The 21,203-nt window shown below is 35.3% G+C and overlaps 2 protein-coding genes across 5 annotated transcripts in view; both read right to left on the bottom strand.

The window, feature by feature from the left end:
* Positions 1 to 7,335, bottom strand: part of LOC133528364 (synaptosomal-associated protein 25-like) — a 66,323-nt gene extending 58,988 nt beyond the window's left edge. The window contains exons 1-2 of one of the 4 annotated variants that reach the window (XM_061865731.1): positions 7,179 to 7,335; positions 6,895 to 7,060 (exon numbers count right to left, since the gene is read on the bottom strand). Coding sequence is in view for 3 of the 4 variants with exons in the window: in XM_061865730.1 (XP_061721714.1) it covers positions 5,217 to 5,236 (20 nt within the window). In the remaining variant the exon portion in view is untranslated. Of the gene's footprint in view, positions 1 to 5,216; positions 5,310 to 6,894; positions 7,061 to 7,178 lie in introns of those variants that run through there. The other 3 variants (XM_061865730.1, XM_061865728.1, XM_061865727.1) reach the window with 3 other exon arrangements.
* A 298-nt stretch (positions 7,336 to 7,633) lies between these two features.
* Positions 7,634 to 18,156, bottom strand: LOC133528365 (synaptosomal-associated protein 25-like). Its single transcript, XM_061865732.1, has 8 exons — positions 17,979 to 18,156; positions 17,409 to 17,487; positions 14,537 to 14,578; positions 13,762 to 13,810; positions 11,656 to 11,773; positions 10,932 to 11,066; positions 10,191 to 10,335; positions 7,634 to 9,391 (listed from the first exon to the last, which is right to left on the bottom strand). Exons 2-8 carry the CDS (start codon positions 17,484 to 17,486, stop codon positions 9,326 to 9,328), a joined length of 633 nt encoding a protein of 210 aa, XP_061721716.1. The 5' UTR covers position 17,487; positions 17,979 to 18,156; the 3' UTR covers positions 7,634 to 9,325.
* Positions 18,157 to 21,203: the final 3,047 nt, after the last annotated feature.

Here is a 21,203-nt window from a genome sequence, read left to right as displayed (position 1 = left end):
TGCTTTCATGTTTTAGACCTAAGTATCTATACATGTTTGCACCCTATGTTCCACCGTAGCGTCAAAACTACTGAGCCGATTTTGGTGAATGGGCTGTGTAATCCGTTTTTACCACACAGCTGACATGGATTACAATTATAACCGACAAGAGGAGGAGGTTATGATCACGAAAAAAACTGCACTCGGGATAAAGATTTTGAAAAGTTTTGCTTCTTAGTCAACTGTTGCGAAACACGTCACATAATAAACAAAAGCCGTTGCACTATTCATCAATATTTACCAAGAAAAAACGTCCCCCAGCATCTCAAGATCAAATGAGTCAACCTCGAGAGCCTGGTGATATCATTCATCAAAGTCTAGGCGTGATGGAGCAATAAAAACCCCTATCTGACGCTAAGTATTTACGACACCAGACAGATTGATAGGTTTTAGAATCCCTAAGAAAAGCATATTGGGAGATGTGAGCTTATTGTGTGTAATTTATGTAATTACGAATATTTCAGAATGTCGGACAATGGCCGATTTTCGGAATTTCCCGAGAAAAACTAAATGTAATGGCACTGAACAAGTAATAATAGTATGTAATGCAATAAAAACCCCTATCTGACGCTAAGTATTTACGACAACAGACAGATTGATAGGTTTTAGAATCCCTAAGAAAAGCATATTGGGAGATGTGAGCTTATTTTGTGTAATTTATGTAATTACGAATATTTCAGAATGTCGGACAATGGCCGATTTTCGGAATTTCCCGAGAAAAACTAAATGTAATGGCACTAAACAAGTAATAATAGTATGTAATGCAATAAAAACCCCTATCTGACGCTAAGTATTTACGACAACAGACAGATTGATAGGTTTTAGAATCCCTAAGAAAAGCATATTGGGAGATGTGAGCTTATTTTGTGTAATTTATGTAATTACGAATATTTCAGAATGTCGGACAATGGCCGATTTTCGGAATTTCCCGAGAAAAACTAAATGTAATGGCACTGAACAAGTAATAATAGTATGTAATGGGTAGTAGGAATGGGAAGGCCCATTTCTACATACATAGTTAATATAAAAGAGTTTTACTAACGCTTTCTATTTAGAACTTAAATGATAACAGCAGTGGATTGGAGTTAGATTTGCTTCTGAACAACGTCGACGCAAAGAGAATTTGAAATAGAGGTGGTTTGTCAAAGAAAACTTTGTAGCCACAGTAAATTTACTGCCATCTTTCGAACCATGTTTCAAAATTTTAGAATGCCATTTCACTTTGATCCTAATTCTTTCACTGATATGTGTTAAATTTGTTAAATATCAAAGGCCAAAGGTATGGACTTATGGAGGCATCGTTTTGAGCTATGGGACCACAACCTAGCCTATGCCCTGTACGATGGATTGGGTAAGATGGCCCGGGAAGTAAATAGTAAGAAACTCAAGTTGAGTTTCTATCACTTTTATCAGTCTGGTTGGGAAAGACTGATGCTGCCGAGGGGGAGTTCTAAAAAGCCTCGTGTGCAAGGAGCCGAAGGACTGGAACTAAGTATAAAAAACTCCAAATTCCCTGACTCAGACGGAAAGACTTGATCCGATTTCAAATATTATGAGCAAGGCTAACCGGCGGAGTCCCATAGTTAGATGAGTCATTCTTCTTGGTGATGTCACTGAAGCCTGACGCCAGAGGTTTTTTCAAGGACTAACTAAGCAGTATACAGAATAAACAATTCAAGTTGATCAAAAGGGGTATGCGAAACTAAGAGATTTTTGGACGTGTATTTTAAATAGTAATATCACCAATATTGAAAATTACTTATAATAGAGAATGTGTAGGAACAGTTTTAAACAGCTTTCATTTTATTTCTTGAGAGAACCAAATAAATTAACAGTTTTAACATGTAAGTAATCACTGGCATCATTTTGCTGTAATTTATAGAATGTCTCGAAATAAAAATTATAACTAATTTGGGTAGCCCACCGGCACCCAAATTCCTTGCCAACCTTACACTTGTCACTAAATAGAGCCTGGGGTTCAAAGTGAGCCCCAAATTAAAAGCAGCGTGCCTACCAACCATCATTGGCCACTCGTCTATTGCAAATAATTGATATTGTAATATCGGGGATACTCCGTTTTTGTTGTCCGAATAGACCGTTGCAAGAATATATCTGGGGGCACGGCCGTGCCCCCGCCAAGACGAGACAAAAGGCAGTACCTATCTTTTCTCGGCACGTTTTGCCGTATTTTCGAACCCTCGTAGTTTGGGTTTGAATAACGCTAGAAAGCTGGAATTTTTAAGGTTCATGATTACCCAAGAAGGTCTGACAAGATAAAAGTTATATAAAAACTTGTGAGAAATTAGAAAACCATTTTTAAAGACGTAATTTTTGGCGGTTAAACGATAAGCTTATTAGGTTCACCTTATACTATTAAAACATTTCAGCAAATATACAACACGAACGCAAGCGACATATTGTAGGTACTGTACGTGTAGATCCAACTCTGTAACTGTCACGACTGGCTGACCAACCCATAAATCGAGCCTACAGGCTGACTAGACAGTACCCTCGTCCTTAATGGACAATCGTGAACCTTACTGCAAAGACATAAGGTCGTCTGAATCCGCCCTATAGTCAGTTGTGTTGTGTTGTAGTACACGTCTATCTGACGTTACATAATTAGGTCCGGCCGAATGCCATCTGATCTGACACACCCCGGGCCCTGGCATTGTTCGATTTGTCCGATATTTTGACCTTTTATATTAGATGATTGGAGTGATGAGACGTCTTTGTAGTATTATTGAGGTACAATACCGGCCATTTACGGATTCTTTTATGTATCTTTAAAAGCTTTTAGGTGTAATATGTATGGCTAAGTCTTCCTGTATAACTAACTGGTTTGATGATGTGAATAAATACTTGAAGAGTTTAAGACTTGCAAGAACTTCCTTTCTGCGTTGCTAAGCCTACTGATCTTAATTTCCTTCACCAGCTTACACAGACTTGTCACGAGTGTATGTCAATGTAAAGGTTTTCAAGTAGGGATCCGCAAATCAGATCTGATTTGCGGTTTTACGGGACAACTGCATTGAAAATACGGGATTCAAAGATAAAATACGTATCAGGCCGGTTTTATAGATAGTAAAAAAACAACACAAATTTTTATTATTACTAAAATTTGGCATAATCAATTAAATAACCTATACAATTAATAAATAAAAATTAAAGACTTAAAAATTATAGGTATTAAATATTATAAAACACAACAACATTTATATTCTCTGGAAAGGAAAATGTGAAATAATCAGAATAGGTATTTTTATTTTATGATTCAATTACTGATTAAAATGCCATCAATAGGTATTTTAATCAGTAATTGAATCATAAAATCACGGGACAATGTACTGTCCCGTATTGGTTTTGATAATTTACGGGACAGTGAAAAATTTGTGCCTGAAATACGGGACAGCCCGTAAAATACGGGACATGAGGTCACCCTATTTTCAAGTGACAAAGCTTTGCTTTACACTTTACTGAAGGTCTCAGTTTGAGACCGAATATCATATAATGTGATGGATTTATCTGATTCGCGCGCAATATGTCAGCCTTGGCGTGGGAGGAGAAGCATTTATCATTATCACATTCGTATTTCAAATGCCACCCTGTATGAGTAGGTGGAAAGTGGAGATATGACGTCAAACATATCTGCACCATATCTAATTGAAAGCCGGAGCAAACGGGTTCATTTAGGGTAATTATGGGCAAGTTAAATACAGGGTGTCGCGTTCAGTATTGATCAAACGAAGGCCAACGATAATAGGGGACTTTAACCCTTTGAGCGCCACGCCTATCGTGTGCGGAGCGTCACCGAGAACCTTGTTGTAATGCAAGAAGGTTGATATTGGCCTGTAGCTGCATGCGTCAGTTGATGTCTTTGGAGATCAAAGGGTTTAGAGCTGTCGATTGCTAGAATAGTTTCGGAGAAATCATCAATTTTCGCTGAACATACATGGGGGTAATTTTATGATTCTCTATCTTTGAATTTGTTTGATCTATCCATACTGAATGTGACAGCGCATATGTATAAATGTGTTCTAATAGGGGGTATTACTGTAATGCTCTGCCGCCAGAGTGCAGCACTAGCTCTTATCATAATCCATAGAGTAACTTATACCTATATACTGTGCCTTAAGCAGTTTTTTGACAAGAAATCAGAAATAATTTGTTACAAATAAATATGACATTGATGCATCAAGGCGGTTCTGGCGGTTTGTTTACAGAGGGCCTGCCGCAAAATCTGAAAATCGAAATTTCGTTACCTGCCACTCTATCGCTCGAATATGCAAGAGTGATAGAGAAGCAGATAACGAAATGTTTGAGCTATCAGCAGTATCAGCGCCATCTACGCAGAGGTTTCCGTTATATTCCCTATTATGGGCAAATACTCAATATGGGCATAAAGTTTTACGATACCCATTTATGCTCGATGTAGTGACCATTATTATTATATGGCCAAATTACGGCTTTTATGGACATAATTTCATAGTAGTTAACTTTTCCCTTATGGTCTACATTGGATGATGTGAGATGAGTCCTGCTGATGCAGTGAAGTTCGTCCAATACGAATGAACTATCAAAACTGATGATCGCGTGACTTAAATATAGGTTCTGTGTGGCCTTAGGGTGTTGCAAGCAAGGCTTTCACAAGGAGCCTCGTGCAAGAACCCAATCAGGTAATTTTTTTATTATAATAGTATTAAATATATTTCCCCGAAGACAAATGAGAAAACATAAACAAATACCCTGACTATGCAAGAACTTATGCACTAGGGGTCGTACTCATATACTTAGATGATTCAGGCATAAGTTACCAATTTTTGACTGCTCCTCTCTGACGCATATTGTCTCTCAGCTTGCAAGGATTGTACAAGCCTGTTCTGTATGATAGATGGTGATCAGGCGAACTCGGTGGCCCAAAAAGGCCCGTATATATAGTAAGATATCCAGTATAAAAAGTATAGCAAATAACAAAGGCGGGTCCACACAGAGTGAGCATACGCGCGAGGCAATTTACTCGCGCATAAAAGGGCCAGTGGTGTAGACGTGCCTTGGCCGAGGCGGCGCCTTATCACTATAATTCATATTTAATAAGTAAAGTTTTTCAATTGCCCAGTAAGTAGGAATTGGTTTGCATTGGCTTTGGTTGATTTGAAACATGAATGAAGACTACTTACAATTTTTCGAGCTCCCTCATATTGATCAAGTTAAGTTGTAATTGTTAGTAATGATTTACTTATTCCGTTCATTGAAACACATATTACACATTGCACGGCTGAAACAACACTAATGAGTTGATAAGTGGAAAAGATAAGATAAAAAACATAACATCAAACAGTACTAAAATACAGTTTGACTATGGTTTATAAACATCAGTTTTCCTTAATTTGAGGTATCATATACAAATCAATGTTTTAATACAATTATATCATATCATATTTAATATCGGATTTAATTTTCGTCGATTGTTAGCAAGTATATATGTGCAAAATTAATTCTATCAGTTTAGGTTGAAAGCACCAAAATATGAATAAGAATATGAAATCATCTTTTACCTATATGCCTGTAAAACATTATTTTTTAAAAGGAGCCAACTTGACTGTACACTAAGTCTCATGCTCTTTGTTTTTAAGGATTTTTCAACTATTTAATATGATACAACATTGTTTTACGCAAGCAGCCTGTGGGTAAGTTTTACACAAAGAGCATACAACACCATAAGTGTGCACTATAATAACATCTTTAGGGTGCTGCTGAGGCTGCAAAGCATTGCAGTGTGTGAGGTATGTTCGCAGAGATGCCAGCAGACAACTTTTATGCCAGCATGCGGAAGCGAGTTGCCTCACTGTTTTCTCGCCTGCACAGCAGCATGCTTAAGGTGTTAGCCGAGTGCCTTGACTGCCCACTTTCTAAATACTTGGCAGAGCTAAGTAGTATAATGAAAAAATTATAAATAAAAACTGCTTAATTCTGCCGGAGCTGACCCTACATGTCTATTTCTTTTTGTGTTTAACTTTAGGCATAGGTATTTATTACTAACTTAGTATTTTTAAGCCTATATTTTTTTTACTAACACAACTATAGGTCTCAAATTGTCTGAAAAAAATTTTTTCTTTATTTTTTTATGTAACTCTCTTAATGCACTGTTAATAATTTACAGTATACATATATGCTTTTATAATTTATAGTATAAATAATAAAAGCATAAAAACTGAAGATTTCCTTAGCAAATTAAATTACATATGACACAAAAAAATAATGGTGGTTGTAGATTTTTTGAATATTAACAATTTAAATTAATGTAAATAACTTAAGAACATTTTTAAATGTATTAAATATGAATCCAACATTACCAAACTTTTAAATATACATGTTAAAGGAATTTAATTTGGCTTCAAATGAGATAAAAGCATGAATGGAACTGATAGCATCCTATAACCGGGAAGTGAGTCACCACAAAAAAATTGTTTACTAATTTTATTACAACCCATTAGAACAGATGCATGAACATGAATTTGCATATAAAACTAACATATTATTAAAAGTAATTACTTAACAAAGCGCTTTTAAGTTTTCTATAATGTATTATTTATCTTTGACTTGTTGCCAAGCCTATTCTTAATGGATGATCTAGCATATCTAACAAGATTGATGATCTATCATTGCCACGACGTGGAACACGGCAATACCCGCTCATGACATCATTCATGTAAAATGTTTAGAATCATCTTAAAACTCCACTAATCAAAACAGTTATCTCTTATCTCGAATGCAAATACCGACTTCGCAACTCAACGTATCTATCAAAATACTACCTACTTAATAAAAAGTAAAACTAAAAATAAATTCACTTACTTGTGGGTTTATTCTAGCACGGCACAACAAAAAGGGGTTGTTGACACTTTACACCCACTAGGCACCAAAAACAGCACAAGGATGGTCGGAAAGGCTTTCGCCCTCTAGCACGGGCTGGCGGCTGCTGCGAGCGTTCGCTGGTGGTCGATCGACACTCAAACCAACTCTGTAAGGTTAGTCAAGAAAACGAAATGCGCAATGTTTTTCGACTGCGCATTGACCTTTATTATAACTGTCATGCGCGGGAATTATCAAAAGTGAATGCAAAAGCGCATTAACTTTACCTTGAAGTAATAAACAAAGGTGAGTATGTGAAGTTCTTGTGAGAATTAACGCTCTTTCGTTTTGGGAACTTAGCTCCTGTTGCTAAATATTAGCAATTTGTGCACCAAGTGTCACTTCAATTGTCAAAACGATTTGACAGTTGATGCCGCTATATTATCTGCGACTTGTCAAAATAAAATATTATATTGCCAGAAGAAATAATATATATATCCTTAGAGACACAGTTTATGTCCATTTGCTTGAAAATATCAACAAATTACCTTTAAGATTCATTTACAAATACCTAAGCTATATACTTATAAAAAAAAAGTTTTATAACAGCGCCATCTAACAATGTATTTTTCTGATTAATTTGCACTTCGTGGTTGTACTCGTGGTTTTGCTACTCAACGCTAGATGACGCTAAAGTCAAAGTTTCTATTCTATATTTGTAAGGGTTAAATAAAAATACATATTTTGGTTTAATAGTATATTATAATGATAGCCTACCTACCTATCCGATTCATTTAATTATTAAATTACGGTTTTATTTATTAACTCACAAACAGTATATATAATTATTGCTTCTATAACTAGCTATGCTAATCTATTAGATTTGTTATAAACTATGAAAACTTTAAAGAACAAGTTTTAAATAGATAACTGGTTGAGGCAAATATTGAAAAATTATTTAATTTCGTTAAGAATATAGATAAACATGGAATACATAGAATGCAGGTACCTCATGCGTTGGTACCCGCGAGTCCTGCGCCCGTTCCACAACCATTATATTAGAGCCATTTCCATTATTTTTATATGTAACACCGCCCACATGCAAGATGGTTAATTACCCCATATTTTCATTTTTACCAGCTTGAGGGGGTTAAGTACCTAAAATATTATCTAGACTCAATAAAAATGAGCTTTCATAATCTAGATACACACACTGTATATGATTATAATAATAGGCAACATTTTTTTCAAACATATATGGTTCATTCATGCTAATCATTAATCAAGTACCTAAAAAAATACGATTTTCGAACGTCAGTTCCAAATTGGCTCTAATGATTTGTATTGAAGAAAAAAACAGTTATTCTGTGAAATTGGAACAACGCATTTTGAGAACAGCGTCTCTTCAAAAAGTATTCCTCTGATATGATTTTAATTAAGCCGGGTGCTCATAGAGGCTGCCTTATATAAATACCTGGCCTGTTACATGCGCAACAAGCTTTCATTAAATATAACAGAGGTGACATGAGCTCGCATTTAATGGAAGTAAGAGCTAGCTGTCAATCAAGGCAAAATATGTAATATAGTAACGACAACTACCAAGGAAGAAGAAGCTTAGACTCTAGTTATTTTGTCTTTGTCTACCACAACTCATTCAAGCGCTATAGCAGCAACTCTCTCGTTTATTAGAAATAGGAGGGTAGTTTCTCATAACGCGCGTTAAACTATCCGCAAAGCAAAGTGACGACCGCGATCGTAAAACTTTTCATTCACACTTGCATAGTCGTAGTAGGAGTGAAAGAGATGGTAAAATAATCTCGGTCGTTATTTTGGTTTGCGGATAGTATAGTTCTACAAGGGCAGCTGGCACCAAGTAGGTAGCCATTCTGAAATATCAAGTAGTTTAGCCGATGCAAAACGTAAGTACCGCCATAGCCAAATCAACTATATAGACGTACGCAGTTGAACAATATTTCATAGCCAATATTATTATGTATAATATTTTTCCTGGCTAAAAAAGCATTCGACAAAATGAAATATTGATAAATCGTTTATCTATACCAATGTCTAGTCATAAATTAATAAATAGAAGATGATATAATGTTTAAGTCATCGATAACACACATATCGATATTTAATATTGTCGATTAAGCGTTTTTGCCACGAAAAAATCTTTGTCTGTTCAGAGTCAATGGACGCTCCATGTTATTTTACATTTTGGGCTAACTAGAATGACAATGATTCTGCTTATTATATTGTTCATCTCTGTATTTCAATAATTCATTTGTTTACGGTAACAAAGGATGAATCAATTTCGTTGTATGTATCCAGACTCGTATAATGCATCACAGCACTCCGATTATAGCTAGTTTTCTACACATAGGGTAATATGCAACCCTATCTATAAAGAAATTATTGTCGATAGATATAGTGTTTAACTCTTCATCAGTTTGTGCGCTCGCTCGTTGGCATCCTTCAGAGTGTCCACGTTCGAATCGGCCTGTGAAAACGAACATATTATCAATGATTAATTGATTAGTCATAATCGATTTTTAGTTCTGCAAATAAAGTTTATGACTACGGAAAAAGGAAGGCTTTTGTGTTTTTGCTCGACATTGCAGTGTCACTGTTCTCAGATACAGTTTTAATACGTATAAAGATCCGACACAATATCAACGAAAAAGCTTTAATATGTATTGTATGAATAGTGTCCAATTGGCCAGGGGCCTAGCCAAGATCACAGTTGTATTCGTACATGGATAAACGTAAAGGAAAAAAAGGTGTATCAAAATGATAGATGCTACGAAATATCACGCGACTATTTCCGTACATCATTAATGACTCGATTAGCGTTTTCTGTCAACGATTGTCATCTTGGATCGGCCTTCTGGTTTACTGTTTAGTAATTTCCGGGAAACTGGTTTTTCTCATGCTAAATAATTATACCGGTTGCATTCCCTAAGTGTCACCAATAGAGAGCTTTTCTTCTCTATTAGTGGCTAACTTTTACGAAGAATCTTGTCAACTTTTTGAACTATGGATGGCTTTATGATTCTTTTGCTCGTGTTGCCACTAAGGCCTACATATCAGGTTGATGTGAGGTGATGTGAGATTGGTGTATAAGCTGTGTACAGCGTCACGTTATAATTAATTTTATTCCCAATTTCAGCTATCTTGCTGCTGCGACAGAGAGAAGAGGAACAAAGAAACAATACATATCATTATCTGTCCTCAACAGAAAAATAATCGTTAAAAAAGAAACCCTCATAAGATGATAGCCCTTAAAAATGATGCCTTACCTTACGCTGGATGCGCTCAATCTGGTTATTCTGGTTGGAGAGCTCGGAGCCAATGTCAAGAGCCATGTTCCTCAGATTGCCGATGTTGGTGTTCACCTGCACCATGCACTCCTCCATCTCGTCTTCCAAGGCGTCGTTTGTTATCCTGGAAAAATGATAAACCAAGTCATTTACGAGTATCTTACATACCTATGTGAAGAGCGAAAGCGCTATCTTAAATATTTACTGAGGTACGACCAAAATTTTCAAGGGAATTAGAAATACTCTTAGGGATCAATATGAATTGAAAAATAACTCCTAAATAAGTCACTGTCTTGTAAAACTACTCGATGATAAATGTTACTTTTTTTAATCTTCATGGCTCAAAAGTTTTCAATTTATGTGAAAGATCATAGCAGCTATTATGTGAAAGATCAACGACTATGGCAACAAGTGGAAAATTCCATTCAGCATGGGCAAAAAGCTTTCTTATATCCGGATGTTATCCTCTGCAGGTCGCATTTCCCAACCGATTCTCGTGAAATTTTGTCAGCGGGTTCAAAAATTAATTTTGTTTCTGTCGGTTTTTTTTAAATGGTTGAGCCATGGGGATTCGAGCCGAGGTCTACAGCTCACAGAGCCACTTGTATGTTTATAAGTTAGCGAGCGTACAGTAGCATGATGATTCAAGTATGTGCCAATTTCGATTTATCGTTGGTATCGATATCGTGGTATCGTGGATAGGTGATGATGATAACTAACCTGCCAATGTATCCGGTCATAGGCCCACAGCCATTTCGCTCATCGGTCATCACTCGCTGCGGTTGGTTGTTGACCACCTTGCTCTCGTTTTTGCCGGTCCATACGTCGTTGTCCGTCTTCTTTTTAGCAGGACCTCTGTAATACAATTTAAATGTTTAGTTGATTTCTTAAAACCAAAAACACACTTAAATAATAACAAACATAGAATAAAATGTAATCTAAGATTAAAACTACCTACAAAACTAAAATTAGTACCTAAAAAAACATGGGTGACCTAGCCCAATATGTTTATATTAAGCTAGATGTTTAGTTGCGGTTTCCATCGGGTATTTATCATTAGGAAGATGAAGTAGAGGAGGCCCTGATTTTATTTTGACAAACAGCATAATTTCCATGATACTGACGCATAACCTCCAGCTGCCTCCCAGAACCATTTTAATTTAACTAGATAAACCTAGCGATCGACAATTATTATCTGGCAATAATACTATCTCCTGACAGTTGTCATTCAGTTTTACTTGGATATTTTTTTACTTCTTCACACTTAACACAAAAATATACACACTATTTCTAAAAGTACGAGTATCAAAGTGAACATGGTAGAAACGTCGATGAAAAAAAAATTGTTGTGACGTTGTGTTGAGTAAGTTTTACATTATTAACTTTTTTTAAGTGAATTGTTGAATATCTAAAATATCAAACGAGTTTTGTTATGCTTACGTACTTTTTCCAGGGAAGTGTGCAGAGCCCGCACCACTTTTCCATCTCCTTGAGACTCTTCTCAGCTTGGTGCATGTCGGTATGCACGGTGTTCATCCCCTTCTCGATGTTATCCAGTTGCTCTGTGAGTCAAAAACATGATAATAACAATTAGTAAAAAACAGTCTTCAAAAAACAGCCAGACCCAATTTTATTTGCCGGTGGCAAATATTCAAATTTAAAACGACGCAATAAATTCCGATTCAGATCTATAAATGACACAGACAAATAAGTTGGTTACAGTCATTCCGGATCTACACAAGTACACATTTATAACAAATATACGATACGACACATCGATCGACAGTAACATCGCATGCACAGGGCAGCAAAACAAAGTGCACTAGCTCAGTTAGTAGTGCATTCAAGTGCAGAAATCCAAGACGCAACAGTCAATAAAGGCATTTTTTGGGGACTGTTTTATTAGACTTTACGGGCGTCTTGGTTCTTTGCCCTCTGGAAGATGCGAAGATTGAGTGAAGCGGCCCTAGCACCTGCTGGGAAATCGCGCTAGGGACAAGAAGAGATGAAGAAGGCTACGTCTGATACATGTCGCAGTCAAATTAGGACCAGGTTCAATCTGAAGTTCGAAATCCAAGCTACGATCAAGTCCTCCCTTTCGAATACGTATTTAGAACGTGAACCGTGAAAAGAAAAAAGCAAGAGTTATATTGGATTTTGAACTCCAGATGAATTACAGAGTCTGTATAAGGCAGCCCAAGTTTAGATGGGGAACAGGGTATAAGTACCATTATCTTGCGTTAACTCAGATGTTAATTGTCATAATGGATCACAAATGAAATCACCTCGGCGTCAGTCTGTTCGTCTGTCACAGGCGTTTATTGCAGTGACCGTTTTTGTTTGATCAGAGCTTGCACCATATTTTCACCAACGGTTACCCCGGGTCACTAGGGCCAGATTATCCATCAAGTCAATGGAGGCCTATGGTTGTCTCCAGCGCTGCCTAGGAGCCCTGTAGTCCTAACTACCTAACGGTAGCGGGCCTTCGAGACTCGCATTACAGGAATTTGGCTTAATCCGGCCCTATGTGCCACATCAGTTCAAGGAGCGGCAGCGGGTGATTCATGCCAACGTTCTACGTACTCCAATCATGTGCCAGTTGCATAGTAAGCTAAGAAACTCAGGTATTGTCCAAAGATGTAAGCCATTCATACAAGGACACACATATATCGGAAAATTAAGAGCATATCGTCGGTGCGCTTGCCAAAACTGATTTGTGCTAAGTTTGATTATCATGAAATGGGGACTGTGAATAAAGCCGTATAGTTAGCAAAATTAATCACGTGCATTGACTGAAACTCTAGCTATTATAAAATGGAATTGATAATTTGAGAGCTGAAGTTTTTGTTAAGTTTATGGTACCGTGGAGTGAAAATAAATAAATGAAATATTTTAAATAAAGTTTTCGGTTTAAATCACACTGTTTATTAAGTATATTATAAAAGTTTGGAATATTTAAATCCATAAAGCTTTTGTAGTTATAGATATATAAATATTTTAGGCGGTTGTGTTATTTAGGGCGCCTGTTTCACAAAGTCTGAGTAAAGTATTGGATCGCTAATTAACAAATAAATTATCTGCCAGATAAGTTTCCTGCGAAACTTGGCACTTTATCTACCAGTTAAGCTTATTTGAAGATTGTGAAATGCCAACGATGACTTTATACCTCATAAAAGTGGCAAGTAGCTTATTCAGAAGTTTACTAGGACATTGCGAAACAGGCCCTAGTATATGGATTAAGATGCTTTTTTCAGTGTTGTTTAATTTTCAATTTTATCTGTCTGACTATTTGCATCTATTTTCCCTAAAAACTTTTCTACAAATTTACACTAAACAGAATTGGCAAACGCACCAGCGACACAAGGATGCCAACATCTTTGTAAGGATTCAAACTAACGGATTTATATGCAGAATGCAGTACCCTTTTAGTCTTCCTCATGCCTCTTTGTCAGCTAACCCTACGACGTTTTAACAGGCGGTTAATTTAAGTTTATTATTAAATTAATAACATTAACATTACAAAAGTAATGAATGAATGAATGGTTCTTACCTCCCTGGTCGTCGAGAGCGACAAGGCACTTAATGCCCGCTTCCTTACTCTAGCAGCGTTAAAAGAAGGTACGTGTTAGGTTTTGGTAATTGTAAGGTATTTATGTCATGTTAAATTGATCTACATTCCCGTGACGGTCCGGGGCTAATTGAAGGAGAACAGTTCATATTTTACTGCGATCTGTATAATCTACATGAATTTAAAGTTGGCAATAAATAGTAATTAGTTAGGGTTTTTGATGCATTCATGTCTATACTCTATAATATACACGGTGCCCGTGAGCATTGTGAGAGATTTTAGCAGTATATTCCTGATTATATTAAAAACTAGTGTCCTATAAACTTTTTTGGATTTCGCCTAATTACAGAGTTAAGGCCACTTACGAAAAAATATTTCTTGTGAGATTGAGACCTAAACTCATATATATTTTTTCCTTCTTTTGGCCTCAGAAATGCGTGGTTAAAATATCTCGGGTTTCTCGCGGGCACCTTGTATATGTATATTTGCTCATCTAGTTTCAAAGGTCGATACATATGTAATTTAGTTATCTACCTTGGTTTTATGCCCGTATATTTTATATATTTTTCGTTATTTATTTTAAATATTTTGTAGAAAAGAGTCGATTTCAAAACTAAGTACAATATAAAACAACAAAATATCACTGTCCTCATTCAATTCACACCGCAATGCCACGAAGAATGTAGAGCGTACTTGAGGGGATGTTTGTTTATTATGTAGAGTCAAAGTAGAGGGTTGAAAAAGTGTGTAGAGTTACCTCTTCGGTGAGCGCCAACAGGCGGCGGGTGGTCTCCAACGACTGAAACAATAGAGCGAGTTAGTAAATAAGAAATAAGAAGCTCAAAATCATGGTATACATAACGTGAGGGGTAAATGAGAAAATTTAGAGTACCTTAAAACCACCTATACTATGGTCCAAAATTAATGATATTTTCGTTAAGGTGTGTCCATTATTTGAAATTTGTAGTTTTAGAGCAAAATATTTTTATAAATTGTAGAAAAACTCAGGCAAAACCAAAAAGAACATTGTTATTTATGCTTAGTTACTTACTGAAGTTGTAGACCATAGTTGTAGTTAAATAGAGATGGGTAGGGGTGAGTAAATACTGAGTATTTACTCAAAATACCCGATAAATACCCGTATTTACTCATTTAGGTGAGTAAAAACGATTGTTAATAAAATATTTAAAAAGTGAGATATTTTATTTTATTAAAGAGTGTTAACGTATATTACCAATATTTACGTAATAAAAAGCATATAGGACGCTTAATTTTGAAAAAAGAAAGGGTATATAGTGAGAGGCAATCTGTGATAATGCCGAAGTTAACAATTTTATTTATAATAAGAAGGTATTTACTTTTAAAATATGGGACTTAAGTTTTATCGATGTTCTAGATAACTGCATGTCGCACAAAAGTTCCTATTTACGCTGCACTTACGACCTTTTATTAAGGCTTTTTTAAAGAAAACTCAAAAATGGCTCAACCCTACTCTATGACTCAACCGATCATGTTCAAAGTATTTTTTTTAGTAGGTACTCCATTTTACGGCTAATCTCCCGATATTTTTCGATATTTTTTTTGAACTTTGGCGTTTAGAAATGGGTTTTTTTCAAAAGTATTCAATTTATCCAAAAAGCTTTTTGGAAACATTCAAGTTATTTTTAATTTAAGGACCCATTTAATGAGGTGTAACACGTTGGTGGTTTCTGAATTTTTATTTTGTGACAATTAGTTACGTATGGAGGAGACAAAAAAAATCCTACAATTTTGAGTACTGAATCCAGTAGCGTCTTACAAAATACACCTATATTTCAAATGGTGTCCTGTCGTTTGGCCAAAAGATGTTTAGCAAATTGACACTTGGCAACCAACTACTGGCAAAATTATATTTTAGCAAATCATTTTTTTACAACAATATTTTTGACAAATTATTCTTATTACCAAAAATTAACTAATAAAATTTCATTTCATAACAGATCTTTTTGACAAATGATTATTTAACAACAAAGTTAACAAATAAATCTATCATTGGTCAAAAAATGTTTGCTATAATGTATTATTTGACATGTGTTTCTGTACTAATAAATTGTAAGCGAGCCAGACCTGTCGGGGCAATTCGACTCGGATAGGTTAGGTTAGAAGCCTAAGGTGGGAGCTTTGCTCCCGCCTTAGGCTTCGAGGTTATTTTTTTTTTAACAACGCGAAAAATGTAAGCAACGATTGCTTGCTTGTCTTGCAACTAAGTAACTTACCTCAAAATAATCTGGCCCAAATGAAAATTGCAACCATGCAGAATTATTCCCTCAAAGTTTGGTGAATGTATAAATTTGCTAAACATATTACTAGGTGACATGAAAAATATAAAATTGATACTTTGTATTTTGACATATTGTAATAATGTATTATTTACTAAATGATTATTTGTCAAGTGACTTTTTGTAAAATGATACATTTGCGGAATAACATATTTGCCAAATAATACTTTGGTGAAACGTTTTTTGTAAAATGAAAATTTGCCAACATTGTTTTAGTTAAACATTAGTGAACCATTTCAAATATATATGCCCTTTTCAGCACTTGCTAAATTGAGTATTTACTCAGTGTTTACTCCTGAGTATTTACTCACTGCCCATCTTTAGTTATTGTACGTTTGGTGGTTTTACGGTACCCAACAGGATTCAGATAAGCGATCCCGATATATTTGAAGTATGTGCGAAATATTATTGATAATCATAACAAGCAACGATATTGGTCCAAATTGTATAAAAAGATTTATTCAAATTGCTTATACGACTGTAATAATATTATTATTTATTATAGTAGTTGATATTGGTCCAAGAAAAACAAAAAAACATACGGCTATATAGAAATTGTCTGTTTGCAAGAAGTTAACGCTAAGATACTCCCCAGAAAAAGCGATTTCTTAAATTAAAATTTAACTCTATTGCCACTTGCTAAATCCTGGTGAAGTAGATTAAACATGATATCTAAATCAAGGAATAAAAACATTTACAGATCAATTCACAAGAGCTGGCACGAATGGAACGTATGAGTGAATGAAAATTTAACCAATAAAATGGCGGTAAATACTGATACTATGTGTCCGTCACACAATAAAAGTTTTATGGATTCTATTCGTGCCAGCTTGAACCAACCTGTAACTTGTAGAAAATCAAAGCAAAACCCGGTTTAAATACCTTCCATCGCCGTGGAAATATTTATACCTAAGTATCATTAAGCTTTCCTAACTTGGCGCGCATCCAAATAGTCCAAATACCTCCCAAGCATAGGAAAATTGCGATACGTAGATACAAACGCTTCTGTCAAAAATAATTTTCATGGTTGCATTTGAAAGATAATTGTCTTTTATCTTTTAATGATTTTTGAGTGAACATTGCACTTGTTTACGTTGTTTGTTATGCGCAATGCCGCAAGGTCGGTGCACATGCGTTCAGGAGGCCAATTCGAACGCATATTTTGATACCTATATAATGTCATTTTGTTATCATTCGCTCGTACTTGCTCGTACATGTATTGACGCGAGCGAGACGCACCGGCGAACAACTAAATAATACCATTTAGATATCAACATTTTAGTTCAAATTGACCTCCAGTAACCGTCTGACCTTGTTGGCGACATCTCTGGATTTGGCTTGTATTTGTTCGAGCTCGGTGCCCTGTCCAACGCCTTCTACGGCTGCCATTCTGAAAAAAATAACAATGTAAAGGCGCTACACACGTGTCAATTGAAAAAAAAATCAAATGAGTTGGGTAAAATTGAATGAATGAAGTTTTTAAATCTTCAAGTGTTCAGTATAACTGATTTTTTTATGACGCAAATTAACACTATGGTGTTTATTTACCATTTAAAAGTTCAATATTCAGTAGTGTTAGTTCTAGCTATGGACGAACTACAAAGAGCGGTGTACTAACTATATGAACTAGCTATAGGTAGAGTATGTAAATGAGCTCCATGGGCCTAAAAGGTCAAGGTAGACATAGCACGAAAACTCAAGTAGGGCACGTATCGATCTAACTTGAACTAACTTTTTCTATACCGATTATGAATCCTTATGAATAAATTAATGTATAAAAATCGATCATTAAATGTTTTTTATGAAACTGCATATTATGTTTCAAATGATTATAATAAAACTATTTGCGCAACGCTTTTAAATGAGTGTTTTATGACTTACTTGTTTTAAACGTAGGTTCGGGGTAGACAGTGAAGAGTCAGTTGCTTAAATAGATCACAGATATCCTTAGTAAAGGAATAGTTGCACTAATACGCAGAACAACAATGAACTTAGTGACAGGACCGTTTTACCGCAGTACGGCGCAGTCGACTAGCTACCTGCTACGGGTGGAACTGAACAGAGCATGCGCAGTGTAAACGAGCCCTGAAGAATATGCGCGGTCATATATTTGATGTATTGGACTGGACAGTGGAAATTATTTTCTAAGAGTTATTTAAATGCGACTCTGATTTTGTATGTCATACATAATTTAGCAATGCAGAATTTTCAAAGGATTTTATAATACTCTATATTCTGGCATTTTCAATTTTTTATTAACTCACGGCCTCTTATAAATTTTTAACGAATACTTACCTTATTTTATTTCGTCGATAGATGGCGTGATGACGTCTATTCGGCATTAGACTTTTGAGACTTAACTTGAATTACAGGTACAGTTAGCATCAAAAGTAACGCATTCTCTTGTACAGTCACGTCTGAAAATATCGGTACGAAAAATGTGCCAGAAATATGTATACACTACCTTAATATATTATGGGCAATACATATTTTTGGCACTTTTTGTATAGATATTTTCAGACGTGACCGCCGTACTCTAACAAAAAGGGATATGTATCTATATGTAGAACAATCAATTTTTTGCAGATACTTTTGAAAATAAACTTATTTGGAAAAGTATTTGGGGGAGTTAGATCCTTTTGATGCGTTGTTTCATATGCTATTTTTGATGCTGACTGTACTAGGTAATTTACTGAGCTTCAGTTTTTAAAGTCAAACTGCGACTTATTTTTGCCTGCTAAAAATCATCGAAAGCGCAAAAAAATATAGTACGTACCTCGTACCAGGCCAGGGTGGGTGTTTCCTGTAACACGAGCAAATAATTACTTAAACCGTATATTGTACTCCTAAAACGGTATAATATTTTATTAACAACTTTCAAAAATTATGAAATCTTTAGATTTCTACTTTTTTTCATACAAATTTAATATTATTTTCAATGTACGCTGACACCAGCGTGTTTGACGTTGCTTGTCACGCATACATAACAAAATTCGCAATACATCGCGTCTTAGAATTAACTTCAATGTGTAGGTAATAAAAATTAAAACATAAGTTATTTATAAAGTTGCTGAAGAAAAGTTGGTGAGTTTGAGGAGTACAGCCTACAGTTTAATTTATTGCTCCTGTTACAGGAAACACCCGGTATAACCGCGATAATCGAAGTTCGTAAATTGCGGGAATCTTTCTCTGACACACTAATTACGTCTTCATTAGAGTAAAAGAGAAAGATCCCGCAATGTGTAAAATTCGGTTTTCGCGGTAGGCCCGCTGACCTGCTAGCGTGAGTTTCGTTCTCGCACGCAACTACATATATAGTAAACACCCCTATAATGGAACAGGCACCAGTAATGGGATGGTATAGGGACCGTGCGCGTTGGAGGGTCTGCCATCTTGTGGTCTGAATCGGAACCATAAACAGGCACATTTACACGTCAAGTGTTTTCTTGTGCATAGTAGGTTCTGCCATCTTGTGGGCTACATCGGAACAATAAACATCACATTTACGCTTCGCGCCAAAAATCTGACAGCTCCTGTGCTGCCTCCTACAGTTCATGCACGCTCCCTATAGACAAATCCTGTAAAATAAGCATTTACATCAGTTTTTAATCGCTGGCAACATTTTACCATAAACAAGAGCCAAAGAGCTGCTTAAGTTTAATTTTTCATTGATATTTGTTATTTTGAAAATCAATGGCGCCATACATCCCATGACTGGAGCAAAAAACCACAGTTTTCATTGGTTAATAATATTGAAACTAATTGCAGTAGCTTTCATTAAATACATAGAAAACAAAGGATGAATTGGACAACTTTTAAAGCGTAAAGCGGTAGAAAATTTACAGTTGTCCGTGAAATATCAAAAATACTCCAAATTTTCTCTTAAATGTCCCATGATTTGTGCCGTTAATCTACCGTGACTTCAAGTATAGGTACCAGGTACATCGATATCTTTAAATCTTTTTTGGATATTTAAAATGAAATGATTTATTGTGAGAAGTTCGAGTCAGACGTATCGGATTGCTAGGGTGAGATCACCAAAAGATGACCAGTTAAGCGACTACCCCATCTTAAGATTTTTTTTACATATGCTGTGACTTATTTTTAACAACATTAATTTTTAATATTCAGCATATAATCTAGATTAGAATTGATTATTCCAAATGCTCATATTGTAATTCAGTATTTTTATTAAAAAAAATTATATGATGAAATAGGGCAAAATGCCCAGAAAATGAACACGGTGCCCTATCTCTGAACGTTTTGACCCCAAAAGATGAACCAGTATAAAACCAAAATCAAGTACCCTAATATTGAACGACATGATGCCAATGATGAACTAGTATAGATAGAGTGTAACTTTGCCCCTTTTTTTAAATTCTGACCACTGAGAAATTATAATCGGTAGCGAAAAAAATGGTCTATAAAATCGCAGTTTAAATTATTTTTGTCAGGGAGAGAATAAAATGCCCAAGATGGAATTTTGCTCCAAGAAGAAAATATGGTCCTCAAATAAATTAAAACGACTTAATAAATTACCTTCTAAACTTTTTAAATTTGTATTTGTAAATAATATAAAAAAGTAATTAAGCTACCGCTTAAAGATAAAAAATTCACTATCTTTACAATTAAACTTGTTCAGGGTTTGAAACTGCTACCCAAAACGTTCAAGTTTTGGATACGATATTGAACAAATGAATGCGAAATTCATGTACTTATTGGAATTGAGCCCAAAAGATGAACTAGTAAATTATCAGAGTTCATCTTTTAGGGATAAGAGTTTTAGTTGAACAGCCCATACTAAAATAAAACTTGAAATAACTGGGTTAAATAAAAAAAAGCTTTGCTCATCTTTTGGTCAAAAAATCAAGGCCTAGCCAGCTATCAATTTAAATCACAAATTATTCGTCTACCTTTTTATTAGATTTTATACAAGTATTTGAAAAAACATAGCCCTTGCCCAAAAGTTGACCGCCGTTCATCTATTGGCTTAAGCATACAATATTGGAATCATAAATTGAACTGCAAATATTTTAATAAAATAAGGTAAAATATGCAATACTTGATAACGAAAAGGTTAGAGGAATTAGTTTAGAATATTTTCTG

The sequence above is a fragment of the Cydia pomonella genome, chromosome 19 (genome assembly GCF_033807575.1).
Source record: "Cydia pomonella isolate Wapato2018A chromosome 19, ilCydPomo1, whole genome shotgun sequence".
In the NCBI taxonomy this organism is placed as follows: Eukaryota; Metazoa; Arthropoda; class Insecta; order Lepidoptera; family Tortricidae; genus Cydia; species Cydia pomonella.
The sequence above is the reverse complement of the archived record's forward strand: the minus strand, read 5'-3'. Positions and strand labels throughout refer to the sequence as shown.

Bases quoted from the DNA above. Each gene is read 5' to 3' on its own strand.
- LOC133528365 (XM_061865732.1), bottom strand. From the start codon at position 17,486: ATGGCAGCCGTAGAAGGCGTTGGACAGGGCACCGAGCTCGAACAAATA. The intron at 13,811-14,536 runs GTAACTCTACAC...TAACGCTGCTAG, and splicing joins TGTTGGCGCTCACCGAAGAG to AGTAAGGAAGCGGGCATTAA. The intron at 11,067-11,655 runs GTACGTAAGCAT...ATTGTATTACAG, and splicing joins TGCACACTTCCCTGGAAAAA to AGGTCCTGCTAAAAAGAAGA.